This window comes from Artemia sp. Qi Xiang Cuo, chromosome 11 (genome assembly GCF_049724085.1).
Source record: "Artemia sp. Qi Xiang Cuo chromosome 11, ASM4972408v1, whole genome shotgun sequence".
NCBI lineage: Eukaryota > Metazoa > Arthropoda > Branchiopoda > Anostraca > Artemiidae > Artemia > Artemia sp. Qi Xiang Cuo.
This window is the reverse complement of record NC_142804.1, coordinates 25,294,487-25,317,966: the sequence shown is the minus strand read 5'-3', so window position 1 is coordinate 25,317,966 and position 23,480 is coordinate 25,294,487. Positions and strand designations below refer to the sequence as shown.

The 23,480-nt window shown below is 33.7% G+C and overlaps 1 protein-coding gene across 1 annotated transcript in view; it reads left to right on the top strand.

The window, feature by feature from the left end:
* Window positions 1-23,480, top strand: part of GABA-B-R2 (gamma-aminobutyric acid type B receptor subunit 2) — a 302,526-nt gene that overhangs the window by 23,814 nt on the left and 255,232 nt on the right. The window contains exons 3-4 of the mRNA XM_089096425.1: window positions 9,224-9,284; window positions 21,321-21,552. Coding sequence (XP_088952551.1) covers window positions 9,224-9,284; window positions 21,321-21,552 — 293 coding nt within the window. The remainder of the gene's footprint in view (window positions 1-9,223; window positions 9,285-21,320; window positions 21,553-23,480) is intronic.

Below are 23,480 nucleotides of genomic sequence, written 5' to 3'. Positions count from 1 at the left end.
TTTCTGTATTTGGGACTGAGAGAGAGGAATTGTATTATATGCGCCTCCTAAAATTCAAGTGTCCCTGTACTACTAAAGAATATTAGAAAGTTGGCCAACAGTAAGAAATTAAAAATTTAATCTATACGAAATAGAAAATTGTATTTGAAGCTGAAGAGCAGACGAATACATCATTTTTTTTATAAACAGTATTTTTAATATTTTGAGGTCTGACGACTTCTTTGTAGCGGTGCATATTGGAACAAATTGGACTGTAAATGTTCTAAAACGAGTTAAATTCTCATTCATTGCAAAAGTTGTCTAGAGGCAAAAAGTGGAACTGTTGTCCTTCCGTCGTCAACGATGGAGACGAAAAAAAAAGTCTAAGTCGTGTTCTTATATCGACAAAAGGCTGCTGTGACACTTCATGTTGTTCTAGCAACGTAAATTGAGTTAAAGCTGTTTTGTTTTCTTTGAGAAATTATGAGCTTTTCAAACTTTAAATTAAGAGAGTTTATTTATTAATTTAATATAATTAAGAGTGTTTATTATTTTTATATTTTAATTAAATTTTCTAAGAAAGTTTTCTTCATGCCATTATAAGCAGCAGCTTTAAAGTTAAAAGAGGCAGAATCATTCGATAGGTAAGAGACATAGTCTCCGGCCACAAGGTACATTGGGCTATCTCGGAATCTCTTATTTTGTAGACATGGGATTGAAATCTCCAACTTGGGTTCTCAGACAAGCAGAATTTCAGGATATAAGTTTCCCCAAGATCATCCTCCCCCTTCATTCTAGTTGTTTATTTCCCTTGTTCTAAGACTAAACAATTTTTTTTTATTTTAATAGTTTTAGATGTAATCTTTCCACTTTATTTTACACACTTGGAACCATTATAAAAAAAAAGTACCAGGGGACCGAGCATCGCTCGGTGAAAAGAAAGACGGTTTTTTAAGAACTATAATTTTATTTTAATCATTTGGCAAAGCTTGCTCCAAATTTATAGAGAATTAATTAGAAAAACTTTTTCCACAAAATTGAAAATTAATTGAAAAGCAATGAAAAGTAAAGAACTCCATTAAACCAAAAATGGGCGAAAATACAATCAAATAATCTATCAAGCGTAAAACTACCACCAATCAGCATAAATAAATAAATGAAACATAAAACGAACAAAAATTATAATAAATAACAGAGTCAAACTCAAAACGAGCAGAAATTAGCCTGATTAGGGCTAAAAACCCCTATGCCTTCTCATGGCCAGTACATAATTTGTACTTTACTGAAAATAAATAAATAAATAAATATATATATATATATATATATATATATATATATATATATATATATATATATATATATATATATATATATATATATATATATATTATGTTTTAGAGGTAATTACTTGGCAAAAAAAAAAAAAAAAAAAAAAAAAAAAAAAAAAAAAAAAAAGACTGCCATCCTAATCCAGCAATTGAGACAAATGCGCACTTGAACGAGGTTTTAACCTTACTTATCTGTCCAACTACCTAGGACCAAACAGTATAACCGAGCCACCAACCAAATAGAAACTTCCAAATCCATGCAAAGTAGTCATCAATAAATGTAAGTCATTGTAAATCTACAAGCAAAAGCACCTTCAATCGAGCAAAATACTTCCAAGCAATACCTTCCATTAAGGCTCTTCACAAGAAATACCACCTGCCTCAATGGATTTTATGGCTTTACTTTTTGTACCTGGCACAGTGGAACCTCTACCATAAGATCTATATGGTATCCCTATGTTAGGCAAAACTTGTGAAATACATGCACACTAGTGAAGCTATAAAGAATTACATACCAAGTGAGTTTCATTCTTTCCTTAATAAAATCACAGAGGTGACTGAACAAAGACAATTCTGGAACGAATGAACACTGGTCCAGATGTGAGTTATAAAAAAGTCTTTTATTGATATCCGGAACCAATTACAGATTTAAAGTTCTTCAAGCTTGTTTGAAAACAGTCTACAAATTCAAAATTCCAAAAAAGAAAAGCGAAAGAGGAATTATATTAAAATATCATTCAGTATTTCTTTATAATTTTTTGTATATATATATATATATATATATATATATATATATATATATATATATATATATATATATATATATATATATATATATATATATATATATATATATATATATATATATATATATATATATATATATATATATATATATATATATATATATATATATATATATATATATATATATATATATATATATATATATATATATATATATATATATATATATATATATATATATATATATATATTTATTTATTTATTTATTTATTTATTACCCGTCAAAAAAAGGTACAAAAGACGGAGTATCACTAAAAAAGAAAAAACACACACAAAAAATAAATTACAACACATTACACATAATCGAACAAATAACAAAGACGAGAAACAAAAACTCAATTATACACTGCACTGCAGGTACGTAAAAAATTTTACTTTTTAAACTCCCAAGTACTGAAGAAACATAAGCAATATGATTGATAACTTCCTAACCTAACCTACAGCAAAATACTTGATAACTTCAATTCATTATCAACGGACTCAATCAACTAGTCTAAATGTGATACAAGGCGGTAAAAAGACTAAATATGACAAGACATGTGGAAATAAAATTAAATGGACATAGATTTACTGCCTTAGCAAACGGTACCAAGGGTGGGAAGAGACTTTCTCGTTGTACCGTTTAATTTGTTCAATTATAGCTACCGTTGGGTCCGCAATTTTAAAATTTTTAACAAGGCGCGAATTTCTTGTCCACGGCGGGAGCCGCAACAATAACTTCGCATACTTAAAAAACGTGGATCTGAGCTTTCTTTTCTCTGGCTCGGGAAAAATTCTCCAAAACGGGCTTATATACAGGAAATGGGGAAGGGACACTGCGTTATAAAGTCGATCCAAAATTAAACGGTTGAAACGAATTTTAGATGAGACTACTCTACTGTATATATATATATATATATATATATATATATATATATATATATATATATATATATATATATATATATATATATATATATATATATATATATATATATCGACGTCGTTATGATCCAGAATTAGACGAAAAAGTAAGAAAGAATAAACGGGTTTTAATTTTAATAAAGCAGTGAATAAATAACAACAAAATAAACACTTAATTAAAAACACTCCAAATATTTCGGCCCCACGTCCGGGAGCCTTTCTCAACGGAATAAAAAGTAAAAAAAAAAAAAATGTTCTTTTTTAGAAAATAACATACATCGAAATACAACAAACTAAACACACGAAGAGAGAGAGAAAACAAAAGAAAAGAAAATAAATATAAATAAATAAGTAGAAATCAAAATCACGTCATGAGTTTGATTCCAACTTATTTATTTATATTTCTTTTCTTTTCTTTTGTTTTTCTCTCTCTTCGTGTGTTTAGTTTTGTTGTATTTCGATGTATGTTATTTTTTTTTTAATAATTCTTTTTCTCTATTTTTTCCGTTGAGAAAGGCTCCCAGACGTGAGGCCGAAATATTCGGAGTGTTTTTTAATTAGGTCTTTTTTTGTTGTTATTTATTCACTGTTTTATTAAAATTAAAACCCGTTTTTTCTTTCCCGTCAATGTTTTTCAGCATTTAAATAAAAATTAAAACCCGTCAATATCCAGAAAAAGAGCCATTTCGTTCAACGTTTAAATGTTCATTTCCCAGGACGTTATCTAATGCAAAATATCAGCCAAACCCAAGACGATTTGGTAGATATTGGACAACAAGGCTCAATGTTGGAAGCATATTTTTGACACAGCAAGGCGTTAAAACAAATGAAAAAGAAGGAACTTATCAATTATTGGGAAATGCCCGAACACTATAAATGCAATTACAATACCAGTACATGGGGACAAACAATCCGAAAACGTGTCATTGGACGAATTCAAAACGTAAATTTTGCAGTTTTCTCAAAGTGCTTATATTTAAGAGTATTTCTGTGGCGTGTGTAGAAAACAACTAGTTTTGAAGGTCTCAAAACATTTGCAAACGTTATTTATTCCACAAACTAAAAAGCATGCCTGTCTCATGGCCTTGAATTTGACGATAAACAGTAGTTCGATGCCCTAGAAGAATCTGCACTGTCCAAAATGCCTTCTGTAATGCCAATATTCTTCATCCAGCTTCTTGTTTTAGGTAATCCTGCAGATCCAAAAGCTCTTTGGGAAAGATTCAAAAATCATTTGTCAGAGCATTTCATTTTGCATGCAAGACGAAATAATTTATCTAAAGATAGTGAAATTTTCTGCGGCAACATCTCTATAGTTTTCTATTGGCCTCCGTCCCCAGTTGGCACTATCCAGCGGCCTCAGAGACTGCAGCAAGAATAAGGTGTTCTAGAACAAACGTCTAAGACTCGTCAAAGGAAATAAAAAGGAAAGCTTCAAGTTCTGATGTCCCTTGGTCTGCCATATTTCCCCCACATTCCGTTTACAGCAGTGAAATGCAGAGATATAAAAAAAAACTATATGACATTGGTAGGATTCCAAGACCTGACCGGGAGAAATTTTTAGGATTGCCGCTAGATGCCGCTAGAAAGCAAAAACTTAGGAAGAAGACGATGATGTGCATCAATGACGTCTCCATTGGTTTACCTTACTTAAGTGAAGACGATCACAGTAAAAAAAAAAGTCTGGGTAGTTTTTCTCTCAACCAATAACCGAACACGATGTTTTGTACAATTTTTTTTAATCAAGGATAACAAGATCCCTCTTTCCTCACTACCTTTCCGACAAAATCGCTTGTCACAATAGGATAGCAATCTTATCTTTTTTGCATTTCGACATACATTAGTCTGTTAATGGGGTCCAGCTTAAAGTTCAAACATGAAAAAGGTTTCGATACAAAGAGTTTATTTTCGATTCTTACACAAAAAATAATGCAACAATCGTATTCTAAGCCTCTCATTCTTTATCTTCCAATTATAACCAGGATAAAACTATATTTAGACCACTCTCTGTGGAGCACAAACTTTGAATCGCTCTTGTGAAAAATCTGTATTCGTCAGAAATCCCTTTTATCACAGAACACCCTCAACATTTATAATATCCCCAATATAAGATTAACAACGGATAGAAATTAAGTTTCAAAAAAGTATTCCAAATGAAATTAAAGATGGACACCGAGACTTGAAACGAATATAAACTGTCTTATACAGTAGAGAGGGGCTGTTTTCCCCTAAGCCTACTTCTCCTTACGCTAAAGATTTCTGATGCTGAGGATATTAATTATGATCTCAATAAAGCACAGGATGAACTTAATTATAAAGAGCAGGTGGATCAGATACAATAAGCATAAAAAGTTGGGTTGAATGTTTAAAATAATCTTTACCTCGCCCCAATAGAAATGTTTGCAAACCCTGTTGTAAACTGGAAAAATATTAGTTGTACCTATAGTTAGAAGACAATCAGTTACATTCTTCTGCATTAATTACCACAAGAAAAATTCAAACCAGTAGGCTAAATGATAGTTTTGATCATGCGGAAAGACATCGTGTCTTTTTATGCTGCGTATTTTTAAAGCCAGTTTATTCCAGTTCTATCTTCTTTTTTTTTCCATGATATTTCGTACACACTTGATCTGATTCTGATCAAATTTTTTCAGTTTTATTCGCAATTAAGCTCTTCTATTTGTTTTGAACTCACATAAATTAATTTAACTTTTTTTTTTTTTAAAGAGAAGTCTCAAGGACTGTCAACTGGTTTTTCATAAGATGATAGTGTTATATCCACAAGATTTCCCATGCAAATTTTAAAAAGTACAAGGGATTATAATCTAGGTTCACTGTACTGGCAAAGACGAAAAGTAAGGACTCTGGCCAGATCCCAAAGGATCAAACGTAATTTACTGGAAAGATACTGTTAGGCTTAGAAATTGTACTTAATTGGTCATATACACATAATGATATGACATAAATTCCTTTTTATTTGTCACAGTATAATCATTTGTCCACTAACTTATAGGAAATTTGCTGAACCAAGCTTATTGGTGTGGAAAAGCTATAAAATATGGTAGCAAAAAGTTCATGGGGGCTATTTTGTATAGGGAAGTTCATGTGTATTTTTTTCTTTTTTAATCGAACAGGAAAAGACTGTCTAGTCTACAGACAACAAACAACAGACTACAGAAAACATGTTCAAAAACATGTTCAACAACTACAGAAAACAGACAACAGACAACAATAATATGATACAAAATAACTAGCTACTTGGCTCTTAGGAGCCTGTGAGGTTAAAATCAAAAAGTTGAAATGTTTTTTTTTTCCTGAGGGCTAATAATAATAAGAGATTTTAGGGAGGGGGGCAAATTAAAAAAAAACTCACAATTTTAGTAAGGAGCGCCCAAAAATTCAAAGAAAATTTAGGATTTCGGGGGAAGGGCAGGCTTCAAGGCCCCTCCACCTCCTATCACCGTATGTCCATGCTTATTATTCCATCTGCATCATTTTATCCATTTACTAGGTTACCGGAATATGCAAACTGGCTCTAGGATTTTAGATTCCAAACTAAATAAAAAAACAAGTTTTTTCAATGGAAAGTAAGGAGCAATATTAAAACTCGAAACGAACAGAAATTATTCCATATGTGATAGGGTTTTCCCCTCCTCAATATCTCACTCTTTACGCTAAAGATTGACTTTTTGTCTTGATTCTCTAAGAACTCTCCCAATTTTAATTCTTTAAAAATTTCTGATCGTTTTTCAAATAATACCGGTAAATCTGGCTCACTGTCCATGAAGAACTTTCATACGTAAAATCCACTCCTTATGACTCCCTCCGGGCTTTTATCTTGTAAAAGCCCGGGCAACTCCCCACCATAAAATTTCCTGCGGACGATTCAGCATGAATAATTCTCCTTAGTGTACTTTCACTTGAAAAAGACTTTAATTTCTAATCGTTTTCCCGATAATTCCGGAAATCCCCCCTTCCATTTAATTTTTTTCCCAGAAATTCAATCGCTGAAAATAGCCTCCGGATAATTCCCTGGGAACATCTCCACAACCAAAATTCAGTTGGCAAAGAGAAAGTAAGATAAATAAAAAGAATTTCGAAGAGGACTTCGGTCAAATCCCCTCAGTGTAAAATTTTTCCTGGAAAGTTTACCACTGGAAGTTTCCCTCCCACGGAAAATTCTTTCTAAGGGAACCTACCCCAAGCATAAAATCCCCCACCCCTAAAAAAAATATATGAATATTTCTCAATAACGAAAACTATGCGTTAACAATGGGCAAATTTCATAACTTACAGGCCTCTCCTTACAGTCTGTGGGGGGTTATATTAACCTTAAAGACATAGCTTTTAGATGTTTCAAGTATGCTAAGCAAAATGATTATCTCGACAAAAAGGACGCTAGAACTTTTAATTTCCATTCAGATGAGCCTTCTCCCGAAATTTTAGGACCATTATTTCGATCCGATCACCCCTAAGAAAAAAACGACAAATAAACACGCATCCGTCATCTTTCTTCTGGAAAAGAAATGCAAAATTCCACATTTTCTACATGTGTCAGAAGCTTGAAACTCCTGACATATATCCGATGATGTGATTTTCATGACGATTCATTGTCTTTTAAGGGGTATATTTTTCCTTTTTCGAAAATCAGGCAAATTTTCTTAGGCTCATAACTTTTAATGAATAGCCCTAAACTTAATGAATCCTAAATGTTTAGAATCAGCTCAGTAAGTTGATTCTTTTGATGTATTAATTTTAAAAAAAACTTCAACAAAATAAGCTTTTTTTTTAAAAAGTAAAGAACTCCATTAAACCAAAATGAACAAAAATAGAATCAAATAATCTACCAAGAATACAACTACCACAAATCTGTACCAACAAATAAATGAAATCCAAAACAAACAGAAATTAAAATAAATAAGAGTCAAACTCAAAACGAGCAGAAAATAATATGAGTAGGATTCTAAACCCCATGCTTTCAAAAAGCCAGAATATAGTACTGAAAAAAATTCAAATGATTTTTCTGAAAAAAATCTGCAGTGCACGTTTAATATACATATGCTGATATTTATTCCTTAAAATCTTAATTGATTTTTGATTTCTTAAAGTTAGAAAAGTGAAAACATTTAAAAGGATTTCTTGTTTAAGTTTGTTCTCGAGTTTTACACAGCGTAAACTTGAGTGAATGGCGTATAATACACAAGTATCAAAATTCTTCGCCCTACAGAAGAAAAAAACTAAATTCAAATAAAATTCGTAAACAGGGAAAGCCTTGTTTTCCAGGGGGGGGGGTATTTTCCATAGGGGGGTATTTTCCACGGGGGGGGATATTTTTTACGGAGGGTATTTTCTGGAGGGTGTTTTCCGGGGAATTTTTCCCGTTGCGGGGGGGTATCTTCCTGGGGGGGGGGGGGGATGTCAATGCCAGGGTTGGTAAAGACCGGCCACCGAAATTATGTGGTTAAATTATTCAAAACCCCTGGCTATATCCAGAAAAATAGTGGCCCATTTAAAATTATTATCAAGACGTTGTAAGATAAACAAGCACTTTTTCTGCCAACTTTTTCTAGGAAGCACAAAATCATTTTTCCGAAAAAAAACATTTACTTTCAAAATTAGCAAGCTGAAAATAGAAAAAAAAATTCAGCTGTCCAAATCTGTAATAACCAGAAACAAGTGCGCACATGCTTTTGAAAGGTAATTTGATAGGCTTAGACTCACACTAAAATACGTTTGTTGAGTATTTAAGTGTTGGTATATTTAAAAAAAAAATAAAGACAACTAATAGTAAACTGCTTGGGGTACTAAATACATTTTAACAAAATAAAATAGTGGCTGTAATGTTTAGCTAGAACTTAACTAATTTTATAATTTACACGAAAAAGTCAGCTGCACTGTTGGATTTTGAAAATCTGTCGGTTTTATATATATTATAGAAGTACGCAACTATTTTGTAACAATAAGATACAGGCTTAGACCCCATCGTCTCGCGGGAGTCCTGCATTTAATTTACCTGGTTTAGCTAATTTCAGATAATTTACCCATTTTTTCTGTGCCGATTTTTTAATATCCCTTTCAAAAAGTAGAGGTTGCCATATTAATATATTAGACTCGTCTTAGCTCCTTTGTATTTCATAATCGTTTACTAAGACTTTCAGAAGTCTCTTTGGTTCTCATAATTGCTAAATATTTAATATTTCTTTTAGGGGTCAGTCAAGTTTACAGACAATGAAAGGGAGGGCTATATTGTCATCAAGCAATTTCAAGGTATGTGATTCTATTCTCTTGTCAAGGCATAATTATCTTCTTTAAAGCTACTTCAGGGATAAGCTAGGTATTTTCTGAGGAAAATAAGATCTCAATAGATAATGGATTATTGAACTAGACATAATTGTAAGGAGAAATGCCTCCAGGGAATGAAATGGGATATTTATGGAGCGTTAGTTAAGGGGAACCAGATCTAGCAATTCTTTACATAAATTATCATGATGTTCCTCGATTGCGTATGTAACAGTAAAAATTAATTCTCTTATCACCAAACGTTATATTTGCGTAAGCAATATAATTCACGTGCTGTCTCGTAATATAAACAGAACTTGGAATCAATAAGAATCAATTCTCGATTGAAGTTCTTGGCAATAGCTCATGAAAACTGAAAGCTCAGCAAGTGTAATAAATAGTACACTTTTGATTAAATATGGTTTTTAGATCAGAAAATATAGCACCAATTAGCACACCTATTAAAAAAACAGCAAGCTTTTCTACGCTTATTTTTTTGTACCCATGTTGTTTTTTTTTGTTTTTTTTGTTTTTTTTTGTCTGTCATTTTTGGATCCAATTTGGTGCTACCGAGACATCATCGTCTTCAAACACATTTCTTATCTTTTAACCTAAAACGTTTGGCTACGCCATTCCATGCTAACATGAAGTTTTCAATCTGTTACATTCTTACAGTCTAGAAAATCTGCAATAGCTGAAGTTCTAGAATATGCAGCTACACGGCACAGTAGTGAGACGCAGTATTGACATGTTAAAAACAGAGAGGGAATAGTCAATCTAAAGAAAAAAGTTAAAGAGAGATGGGCAGAACATTTTGAGAATGTGCTTAGCCGTCATAAAGTTACAGAAAATGATACAAAAAAGAACAAAAAAACGTTGTGACACTTTAGAAGTGAAGGAAGATCTATTTTGCGAGGAATTATAGAGACAGTACTAAAAGGATTAAAAATAATAAGACCCCAGCCCAGGTGCTGATTTTCTGGTACATGGGTTTTCTTAGATACGGTGGTTATGAAGTTAGAGATAAATTACTGAAGATGAATATGATTTTGAAAAGGGGAAGTTCCCTACAATCACTAGTTTTATAGATTATGAGCAAGCGACTGATTCAGCCAATAGAAGAGATTTAGGGAAGTTTCTATCATTGTATGGCATACCAGATATTTACATTTAAGTGATTAGTGCTATGTGTGACAATAACATTGGTGTGGTTAAGGTAGGAAATAACGTTAGTAGCTGGTTTTATATTAAGTCAGGAGTTAATCAGGGTTACGATCTATCTCTATTTATATGTATCATTTTGGTTAGACTTGGTCTAAGGGAACACGGCAAAGGAAATGGGAGAGGAGTTTCAAATGGTAAAATAAAACTGGCCTAGACTTAGATCCTGTGGATAATTTGAGTGTCCTTGATGAAAATGATAGCAAAACGAATGATTTTTTGGAGGTTTTGAGAGCTCAGGGCGCAAGAATAGGGTTAAAAATTAATTTTAAGAGGACTAAGTCACTTAAACTAGGATCACGATAATCTTAAGATGTGATGTTGGGTAGCAAGAAGATCAACAACCCACGAGAAGATCGATCGGCCCAGGATGTTTTTTAAAGTTCAAAAAATTTTGGAAGAATAGAAGAATAAATCTGTAAACCAAGAATACAGCATTGGAAGCTACAATGACAGCGATCAAACATGGTTCTGAAACGATGGCACTTCATACGACGGAGGATGATTTATTACACCTTTTCCAGTGGAATTTGTCTACAGATTGGTTTTGGTACCCGTATGACTGACCGTATTTCAAACAGTAAGCTGTACAAAAAATGGCTCTATCCCGCTCTCAGAGGCTATAATGAGAGAAAGCTAGGGATGACTTGGACACATTCTGCAGATGTAGGATAGCAAATTGTAAAAGATCGTCCATTTCAGTAGAACCCCCTTATTGAATAGGGAACGAACACCGTGCTGCCATCTACAATTGAGCCTAACGCCGACGGGACATAATTTATTCAAGGATTATCGATCCATGAACGGGTCAATGACCCCTTTTTTCAAGGTTAATTTATTTGTTGTTGTTGTTTCCATGTGTAATGACACTGGGGATGATTTACATAATCGATGGAGAATGTATTGATCTGGGGGAAGTGAATATTCGAGAACTTGATAGTGTAATCGATTAGGACAAGTGAATTTCGACGAATTGATGGCGTAACAGCGGGGGAAGTGAATTTTTGAGAAATGGCTAACGTAATCGACTAGGACAAGTGGCTTTCCGAGGAATTGATTTCGTAGCCGAGGGGGAAGTGAATTTTTAAGAAATGGCTTGCGTAATCGACTAGGACAAGTGAATTTCCGAGAAATTGATTGTATAACCTAACCTAACCTCATGAGCTCGTGACCCCACACCATATATGGGCATAGAATTCCTCGAGGGGGAAATGAATTTTTGAAACATTGATTGCGTGATCGAAAGCTAGAGGATCTCAAAGAAATTGATTGCGTAACCTAACCTAGCCTCATGAGCTCGTGACCCCACACCATATATGGGCATAGACTCCCACGAGAACGCTGCGTGCTGCCATCTACAATTAAGTCTAACGCTGACAGGACATAATTTATGCATGTTTTTATGGTTTTTGTCACTGAGAATAAAAAAACAGGATTTTTCTCACTTTGATGTATTTTCATGGTTTATTAATGTCTAATGGGGTCAAGGTCGATTTATTTGTTGTTGTTGTTTGGCCAGGTGTAATGACTCCTGGGGCGAAGTTTGCACATGCGCATTGACGGTGGGGAGAGTTGTATTGATCTGGGACTCGAGGGGGAAGTGAATTTCCGAGAACTTGATTTACATAATCGACGGGGGAATGTTATGATCCAGGACTCGACTAGGACAAGTACAAACAGTACACAATTTATGCATGTTTTTATGGTTTTTGTCACTGAGAATAAAAAAACAGGATTTTTCTCACTTTGATGTATTTTCATGGTTTATTAATGTCTAATGGGGTCAAGGTCGATTGATTTGTTGTTGTTGTTGTTTCACCAAGTGTAATGACACGAGGGGTGATTTACATAATCAGTGTGGAATATATTGATCTAGGGGAAAGAATTTCCAAGAAATTGATTGCGTAATCGACTAGGACAAGTGAATTTCCGATAAATTGATTGCCTAATCGAAGGGGAGAGGATTTCCAAGAAATTGATTGCGTAATCGACTAGGACAAGTGGATTTCTGAGAAATGGATTACATAATCGGTGGGGGGAATTTTATTGATTCGATAACGGGAAACAGGATCACGTGTCTCCTTCTAAACCAATCAGAGGGTCGGACATATTAGCGGGAGAGGATTGCAGAGAATATAAGGAAACGATTTTTCCTATAGTTTTTATTAGTCTGTGAATAGAATTCACTAAGTTCTTAGTTAGCAGTGTAATAACATGAGTGAACAAGTTGAGTTAGAAATATCCTTTTATTGCAACTGTTCTATTTGTAAAGGACATTTTCATGATTTTGAACATTCTCATGAACCTGCTGCATGTTTAGACAGCATAGAGGCAGAGATAGATGAGAAGAATCTGGAGGAAATGAGAAGTAAAACCATATGTGAAATGAAAGGAAGTCTATATCGATTGCAAGTAAACTCACAGAAAAGAATGTTTCATAAGAAAGATCAAGAAGATGAAAGGAAGAGACTGGGAAGAGGGCTTTTTCTATAGTGTAAGGGGCAGTAGTAAAGCCCCAATGAGAAATGTGTGTGTAAAGGAAGCTTTAGCTCTGAATATTATGATGAATATGTTCTAAGAGAAGAGAAAAAGTGGTCCTTTAAGAGACAACATAAGAGGTCATTCTACGGGGAGGATTATAAACAACGAAAACCGTGGTGGAAGAGTTCTCATATATGATTTAACGATAAATCTAATTATTGATATGTATAATGAGTTTTATATTGTAATCATACAATAAATTTGTTTGTATTATTTTAATTTTCTCATACAAGATATATATATAGAGTAAGGATATCATCAGAGACTTCTGTGCATGAATAGCTCAGTTTGATTAGATCACTCCATACAGTATTATCAGTCCACAGCCAAGATTCTTATCAAAGACAAAACAAAATAATTTATTATTCTAATTTTCATTCTTTTAAAATATTAATATTTACAATACCTTTTAAATCAACTAAGTTCGATTGTATTATCTGGATGTCATCATCACCATAATCTAGTTCCATTATATCTACCAAAGCGGATGGTATACATTCAATCTCAACCTTCGGTTCATCATTTACCGTTATATTGTTCAAAGGGGAGCATCTCCTGAAATAAATCTTCACGTACTCTTATAGAAAGACGATGAGCAGACAACTGCTCATCGTCTTCAATACACATTCTTCCAGAAGGCCCCCTCCTCACTATATCATCTGATGTATATGATAATCCTAGTGATGTGTTATGGATTTCCATTACTTCATCACTATCCTCAGACATATAGTGGATTTCCTTTACTTCATCACTATCATCTATGCTTGTATAACACAAAAGAAGCTCCTCCTCAAGCGCGAGGTCCCACTCGCTCCATACATTTTAAAAAAATTGAGAACACTATGATCAAAAAACTAGAGTTTACGGTCAAAAACCTTTATTAGTTCAGATTTTACGGAAAGTTTCACATTTGAGCCAGAGAAATGTATTTTTCATAAATTTCTTACAAAAAACTAGAGTTTACGGTCAAAACCTTTATTAGTTCAGATTTTACGGAAATAGTTTATTTTCGAACCAAAACTGTATTTTTTTCTAACCAAAGTTTCACATTTGGGCCAGAGAAATGTATTTTCCATAATATTTTTTTACAAAAAACTAGATTTTCCGGTCATAAACCTTTATTAGTTCAGATTTTACAGAAATAGTTTATTTTCGAACCCAAACTGGACTTTTTTTTCTAACCAAAGTTTCACATTTGAGTCAAAGAAATGTATTTTCCATAATTTTCTTATAAAAAACTAGAGTTTACGGTCAAAACCTTAATTAGTTCAGATTTTACAGGAATGTTTAATTTTCTATCCAAAACTGGATTTTTTTTTCTAACAAAAGCTTCACATTTGGGCCAGAGAAATGTATTTTCCATAATTTTCTTACAAAAAACTAGAGTTTACTATCAAAACCTTTATTAGTTCAGATTTTTCGGAAACAGTTTATTTTCAAATCAAAACTGGATTTTTTTTTCTAACCAAAGTTTCACATTTAGGCCAGAGAAATGTATTTTCTATAATTTTCTTACAAAAAAACTAGAGTTTACGGTCAAAAACCTTTATTAGTTCAGATTTTGACGGAAATAGTTTATTTTTCGAACCAAAACACAAAACACTCACACACACAAAAGCAGACACACAAAAACAGACACAAAAAACAAACACACACACACAAACACACACAAAAACACACACACCACAAACACACACAAAAAAAAAAACAAACAAACACACACGCACATTTATTAGTTCAGATTTTACGGGACTAGTTTGTTTTCGAACCAAAACTGGATTTTTATCTAACCAAAGTTTCACATTTGAGCCAGAGAAATGTATTTTTCATAATTTTCTTAAAAAAAACTAGAGTTTACAGTCAAAACCTTTATTAGTTCAGATTTTACGGAAATAGTTTATTTTCGAACCAAAACTGAATTTTTTTTCTAACCAAAGTTTCACATTTGGGCCAGAAGAATTTATTTTCCATAATTTTCTTACAAAAAACTAGATTTTCCGGTCATAAACCTTTATTAGTTCATATTTTACAGAAATAGTTTATTTTCGAACCAAAACTGGACTTTTTTTCTAACCAAAGTTTCACATTTGAGTCAAAGAAATGTATTTTCCATAATTTTATTACAAAAAACTAGAGTTTACGGTCAAAACCTTAATTAGTTCAGATTTTACAGGAATAGTTAATTTTCGAACCAAAACTGGATTTTTTTTTCTAACCAAAGTTACATACTTGAACCAGAGAAATGTATTTTCCATAATTTTCTTACAAAAACTAGAGTTTGCGATAATAACCTTTAATAGTTCAGATTTTATGGAAAAAGTTTATTTTCAAATCAAAACTGGATTTTTTTTTTCTAACCAAAGTTACACATTTAGGCCAGAGAAATGTATTTTCCATAATTTTCTTACAAAAACTAGATTTTACGGTCAAAAACCTTTATTAGTTCAGATTTTGACAGAAATAGTTTATTTTTCGAACCAAAACACAAAACACTCACACAAACAAAAGCACACACACAAAAAGAGACAAACAAAAAAACAAACAAACACAAACAAACACACAAAAACACACACACACAAAAACACACACAAACAAAAACACACACAAACACACACACACACACACACACACGCACATTTATTAGTTCAGATTTTACGGGACTAGTTTGTTTTCGAACCAAAACTGGATTTTTTTCTAACCAAAGTTTCATATTTAGGCCAGAGAAATGTATTTTCCATAATTTTCTTACAAAAAACTAGAGTTTACGGTCAAAACCTTTATTAGTTCAGATTTTATGGAAACAGTTTATTTTCAAATCAAAACTGGATATTTTTTTCTAACCAAAGTTTCAGATTTGTGCCAGAGAAATGTATTTTCCATAATTTTCTTACAAAAAAACTAGAGTTTACGGTCAAAAACCTTTATTGGTTTAGATTTTACGTAAATAGTTTATTTTTCGAACCAAAACACACACACACACACAAAAAAAAACACACACACAAAAACAAACACACACAAAAATAGACACAAAAAACACACACACACACACAAACACACACAAAAAACACACACACACACAAAAACACACATACACGCAAAAACACACAGAAACAAAAACACACACAAACACACACACACAAAGAGACAAAAACAAACCACACACACACCCACACACACACACACACACGGACACACACACACAAACACAAAAAACAAAAACACAGAAATGAACACACAAAAAAACACACAAACACTCACACACAAGCACACAAAAACAAACACACAAAAAAACAAAAAGACACAAAAAAAAACAAAAAAAACAAAAAAAAAAAAACACCCAAAAAAAAAAAAATAAACACACACACAAAAAACAACACACACGCACACACAATACATGCGCACAAAACACAAAAAAAAACACAATAAAACAAAAACACACATGTTCTATATTGGAAATCAAAGATTCCTGGAAGACAGTGCCCTTTAGTTTTGAACTGGAAACTCACATAAGCACATATGTTTTAAAAATATTCGGAAAAAATTGGAATTCAGTTTTCAGTGAAAAGTATCTCCACATGTAGATGGAGATGTTTGGTTGTAACGATCACCAAATTAAAAAAAGGTGAGAGACATACAAGGTTAAAATAATCGGCCCCGAGCGACCTTAGAAGATATAGTCTTCTTTGAGGGTGCAATTCTCTTTAAGAATCGACGGATTGTTAGTTTTTAAATTTTTACGTATGACAAGAGAGAGAAATAGAGAGAGAGAGAGAGAGAGAGAGAGAGGGGGGGGTATTTATCAAAATGTATTATAATCTTTCGCAATGACTTGATGCTGTTGGTAAGCTAAGAATACAAATACCCACTTAAAGCGATGAAAAATTAATGATAAACGGAGATTTTTGGTCGTAATGATCACCAAATTAAAAAAGTGAGAGACAAACAAGGTTAAAATAATTGGCCCCAAACAACTTTAGAAGATATAGTTTCCTTTGAAAGTGCAATTGTCTTTAAGAATCGACAGATTGTTAATGTTTAAACTTTTACGTATGACAAGAGAGAGAGAAAGAGAGAGAGAGAGAGAGAGATAGAGATAGAGAGAGAGAGAGAGAGAGAGATAGAGAGAGAGAGATAAATAGAGATTGAGAAAGAGAAAGAGAAAGAGACAAAGAGAGAGAGAGAGAGAGAGGGGTATTTATCAACATGTATTATAATCTTTCGCAATGACTTGATGCTGTTGGTGGGCTAAAAATACAAATACCCACATAAAGCGATGAAAAACAAATGATAAACGGAGATTTTTGGTCGTAACAAGCGCCAAATTAAACAAGTGAGGGACAAACAAGGTTAAAATAATTGGCCCCAAACAACTTTAGAAGATATAGTCTTCTTTGAAGGTGCAATTCTCTTTAAGAATCGACAGATTGTTAGTGTTTAAATTTTTACGTATGACAAGAGAGAGAGAGAGAGAGAGAGAGAGAGAGAGAGAGAGAGAGAGAGAGAGAGAGAGAGAGAGAGAGAGAGAGAGAGAGAGAGAGAGAGATAGAGAGAGAGAGAGAGAGAGAGAGAGAGAGAGAGAGAGAGAGAGAGAGAGAGAGAGAGAGAGAGGGAGAGGGGGGTATTTATCAACATGTATTATAATCTTTCGCATTGACTTGATGCTGTTGGTGGGCTAATAATACAAATACCCACTTAAAGCGATGAAAAACAAATGATAAACGGATTTTTTTGGTCGTAACGAACGCCAAATTAAACAAGTGAGAGAGACAAACAAAGTTAAAATAATTGGCCCCGAGCGATATTAGAATATATAACCTCCTTTGAAGGTGTAATTGTCTTTAAGAATCGAAAGATTGTTATTGTTTAAAATTTTACTTATGAAAAGAGAAAGAGAGAGAGAGAGAGAGATAGAGAGAAAGAGAGAGAAAGAGAAAGAGAGAGAGAGAGGGGTATTTATCAACATGTATTATAATCTTTCGCAATGACTTGATGCTTTTGGTGGGCTAAGAATACAAATACCCACTTAAAAAAAAAAATGATAAATGGAGATTTTCGGTCATAACGAACGCAAAATTAAACAAGAGAGAGACAAATAAGGTTTAAATAATTGGCCCCGAGTGACCTTGGAAGATATAGCCTCCTTTAAAGGTGCAATTGTCTTTAAGAATCGACCGATTGTTAATGTTTAAACTTTTACATACGACAAGAGAAAGAGAGAGAGAGAGAGAGAGAGAGAGAGAGAGACAGAGTGTTTTTTAAATTTTGATTACTATGGACTACTGTTCGCTATTTACTACATTGCAGCTTCTGCTGCAACCATGATAACTTGCTGATCATTTCTAATTTTAACAATTCCTTGCATACATCTTTCAAACATAATAAACTCAGTCTTGGAGAGATTTGGGATTGAACAATTGCAAAAAAAAAACAGTGAATAACTGAATTTATTTTCATCATTAGACTTCTCATAAACAATGAAGGGGATTTTAACTTCAACAGATACCAATGTGTCATCTGCAAACATAAATACAATGCATTTCATATCAAATAAGCAATTATGGCAATCTTTCATATTATTAATTTGAAAAACTTTTCCCACAAAATAGGTTTTTAAAAGAAAAGTAAAGAACTTCATTAAACAAAAATGGGCAAGAATAAAATCAAATAATCTACGAAGTGTGAAACTACCCCAAATCAGCATCGATACATAAATGAAACCCAAAACGAACAGAAATTACAATAATTAACCGAGTCAAACTCAAAACGAGCACTAATTAACATAAGTTGGGCACAAAACCCCATATGCATTCCCAAGGTCGGAACAAAATTATACACGTACACTATTGGATTTTAGAAATAGAAAGTCATAGAAAAGATTCAATTTACGGAAAACCAAGTCAGTTTCAATTCTTAGAAAATTAACATCTGTCTATCCTCGCTATACAAAAATTCTATCATGTCTTAAAAAGCTATTTAAACTCACATCAGACATTGAAGAATCGACGACTACATTTGAGGTATTCATCACTTTATTTCTATCTATATTTCAATTTGCACTGGAGTTAAAACCTTCAAACATCTAATAATAAACAGTAATAACGGTTTATTATTACGAAAATCATAAGGGAGAGGAATCTAGAAGAGTCACTGTCCCCCATTCATCATTTAACCCCCTTGGGAGAGTTTTCAAGCGGAAAGAGACATATTTTATTATTTAGATATTTAATTCCTCTCCAAAACGTCACTTTTTCCAAAATTGTCTAATAAATTTAGAGAGGGATTTTTTTTCTTCAGCATAGTTGAAAGGCACAATAACTATGTCTTTAGAGATAATATGCCCCCCCCCTTCAGCCCCTGGGGAAAGGTTTTATAAGTTATGAAATTTTTACATAAAGCCAGTAAAAGTTGGGTATAGTTAGGTTAGGATAATTGACCTATTAAATGATATTGAGAAAAAAATATAATTTATGCGTGGGAGGACCCCCACTCCTCCCACGTCACCTCTTTCCAAAATCGTCTAATCAATTTAGAGATGGATTTTATATATATATTAGGTTAAGTGGCGCGCCACAACCACGGCGCTCCCCGGCCCACCACAGTGACCGCCCCACAAGTGGACGGACCGGGGAGCACTGCGGGCCCGCTGCAGCGGGCCAGGGAGCGCCACGGGGCCCGCCACGGTGTCTGCTGCGGTGGGCCATGGAACTCCACGGGGCCCGCCGCGGGGCCCGCTGCGGCGAGCCGGGGAGCGTCGCGGGGCCCGCTGTGGTGGGCCGGGTAGCGCCGTGGTTGTGGCGCGCCACTTAACCTAATATATATAAAATCCATCTCTAAATTGATTAGACGATTTTGGATTGAGGAGGGGTCTGTCCCCTCCTCAATGCCTCGCTCTTTGCGCTAAAGTTTGACTCTTCCTCACAACTCTATTTTTTAAAACAATAAAAACTTTAGCGTAAAGAGTGAGGCGTTGAGGAGGGGACAACCCCCTCCTTTTTCTGTTCGTTTTAAGTTTTAATATCACTCCTTACTTTCAGCTAAAAAAAACTTGTTTTTTAAATTTAATTTATCTGAAGGATAATAGAAAGTAGAGACAATGTGGGCCTTGAAATCCACTCTTTTAGGCTATCACCCCCTTCCATAAAATTATCCATAACCCATCCTTCATAATAGCTGATACGTAATTATAGGTCACTAAACATAATTTCATAAAAAAATCTAGTGAATCAATTTAGTTAAATCAAGCATTAAGATTTATGTCCATATTAACCATTTATCTTGTATGGATTACTTGACTTTTCAGGGATGAATGTACCAACGAGCGGCATTACTTCCTCTACACCTGGGAAGCTCAATATATAGTTGTTTTTTATTCTTTTAAATCGATTTGCTATATCAAAATTTTCAATCGATACCGACTTAGTCCTCTCTGGGACAAAATCGTAGTTTGCTGCCACAAAATAGCAGAAGACGCCACGTTCCCTCGTCCGGTCTTATAGGTTACTTAAAAAGAGCGGTAGAACATTTAGTTTCCGTTCCAATTAGTCCTCTCCTGATATTCTAGGATCGTTGGCTTGGTAAGACCCCCCTTGGAGGAAACAAAAAAAAATTGCATCCGTTATATTTTTTTTCTACGAAAAAAAATGCAGCATTCTTCATTTTTGTGTATAGGAGTTTGAAACCTCTGCAGTAGGGTGTTTCGATATGGTAAATCTCATGGTATGATTTTCATTAACAATGCTTGAATGGAAGGGGGGTCTCCCTTTTCCGAGAATCAGGCAAGTTTTCTCAGGCTTGTAGATCTTGATGTGTAACATTAAACCTAACTTAATTTATACATTCCCAATTAGAATAAGAAGACCAATTATTTTTATGTAATAATTCATATCAAAATCCCTTTTAGAATTTTGATTATTATTGGCCGAGTCGTCCTATACTGTTTGATTACAGTTCTTGGAGCACATTATACAACATGGACAGCAATTTTATTCTCCCCCCTTTTTTTATGGTTATAGTAAACTAATATCCAAAGTCCAAGGGACGTGCAGACTCCTAGAAAACAAAAGAAGAAGCGCCAGCTAGCAAAGACATTTTCATTTTGTAAAATATAGGCCTAAAACCAATGGCGTTCATAGCCTATGTATCGAAATGAAATATGAAATCAGCTTCATGCTAGTCGTATCTTCTTTTTTGTAAGGATTCTTTTTCTAATCCAAATTCATAATCTGTTATATTCTCTCTGTGTTTACATGTCTTATTTTTTAGATGATAAAGATGAAAAGGTTGGGCTATTTGATGCTTTATCCAACGAACTGGTTATATACGAGAGAACGATTTACTGGAGTGGAGGAAGGCCTCCAAAAGACCGCACTTTGCAGATTATTGTGAAATCGAGAGTGAACAGAACTATTTTTAGCATACTGTCAACTATATCATCACTCGGAATCCTCTTAGCTCTAATTTTCCTAGCCATAAACATACGGTATAGAAACCAAAGGTAAAATTTAGCTTTTATCACGTTAAATTGGATTTTTTTTTTTTTTGTTTTTTGTGGTTTTTTTTTTTGGTTTTTGGTTTGTGGCTGTGTAATATATGTGCAATATGTTAAAATGAAAGGTCCTTTGACGACTGAACACGGAATCATTGATCTATCTCTTCTCATTTAAGGATTATGTTGTCTGTGCAATTTTTTTAGTCTTATTTTCCTGCTCCCCTACGCCTTTAATATATCCACGGAAGACGACAATTTTGCTATCATTGCATAGCTATGATTGAGTTCTATCCATCTACCAAACTACATTTTTCAAATATGGTGTGCATGGTTTTTTAGATGGAAAATGCGTTGCATATTCGTTGAAAACTGTTGAAAAAAGGACAATTTTCTTTTTTAAAGCAAATTTACATCCTTCTCCAATAAAAAATTTAAGCAATATCATAATCCTGGCTCGGCGAAAAGATAGATCTGAGACTAATGAATATAATGATATGACTGTCTTGTCTTTTTGATGTAAGCTACAACTACAGGCTTGTCGCAAAATCACTTGCTTCAGAGTAAACATATACCTTAACTACAAGTAAAAAAATATTTGATGTCATTCATGAATTCAATTTACGACATAGCAAGTGAAAAACACTGGGCGTAAAATTATCGTGGTCTATGGGCACACGATATTGAAGGCTATTATATTGAATATACCTGAATTACTTTTTGAATCGCTGACGCAGCCGTTTCAAGCAAGGTTGGAATAAAAGTTCAGCACACATTATCTGAATTTGTCTTTGAACGCGTTATGTGGCCATTGAAAGGAGGGGTAAAAAAAAGTAGAGAATACGTCACTGGACTTTACAGTCCCTATTGGTGGTGCTGGTCTCCATTTCATGGCCCTACAGCAAGAAAGTTCACTGGGGTTGGGGGTCCGCCATCCTGTGCTTTCGCGCACCCTTCCTGTTTATCCTCCCATGATCTCTCAAGGTACTCGTTTTGAGCTGGGTCGAGGCCGTAAATTATAGTTATGCTATTGCTCTTTGTTTTTTTTTTTTAAGAATGTAGTTTGTGTTTTGAAGGGGGTGGAATAGTTCCTTTCGACCACCCTGAAATAATATCTCTAGTTGTAGTTACTCTTTACCTCGCAAAATGGTCGCACTTGTTAGACTCGTCGACAGGATCTTTTGGCAAATAAGCCAGCTCTGAAGGGTATTTCAGAGTTATTTGGGTGTGTGTAGCCGTTTGAGTACAATCAGAATAAATACATCCCTCAGGGAAAGAAAAGAATAGGGTCCTTGGCCAGGTAAAGAGATTGAGGTTTGCTTGCAAAATAGAATTGTTGGAAATGTGACAAAAGATTATAGAAGTTGCTTTGAATAGGACACTGAACCTGAACAAAATCATGAATAAAGGAAATATATATTCCCTGGCAGCTTTTTAGATACTAAAAGTCCAAAACTAAGAATTAAATTAATTTTTATACAACTATTTACAAAGAAAAAAAACAAGGGAGTATTCTAAAGCTAACTTACGGTCTTAATTAACAACCTTCGAAAATCAATAAGCAAAACTTCGCTACAAATTTCTTGACTTAGTCCTTCCAAAGATTCTATGCATTCCTTTATCAAAAACTGGAGGTGCTCCAGCAAGTAATAAGTTTTTTGAACCAAATCGTAGTTTGGTTAGGTCAAGCGATAAACTTTCCAAATAAGAGACTTAGTCATGGTAAATCCACAAGATAACTAGTTTGAAAGGTACAAGGGTCCTTAGTCTGGTTAAAAACAAAAGTTTATGGCAAGTATAAAATTATGGAGCTAAATTAAAAAAAGATATTTAACCTTTCATTTAGATTTCAAACTTTTCTGAATATTTTGTTGTTTGCAAGTGTTCCCTTAGGATATAAATGGGACTTGTAGTAGCAGAATAAAAGTTTTTCTTTT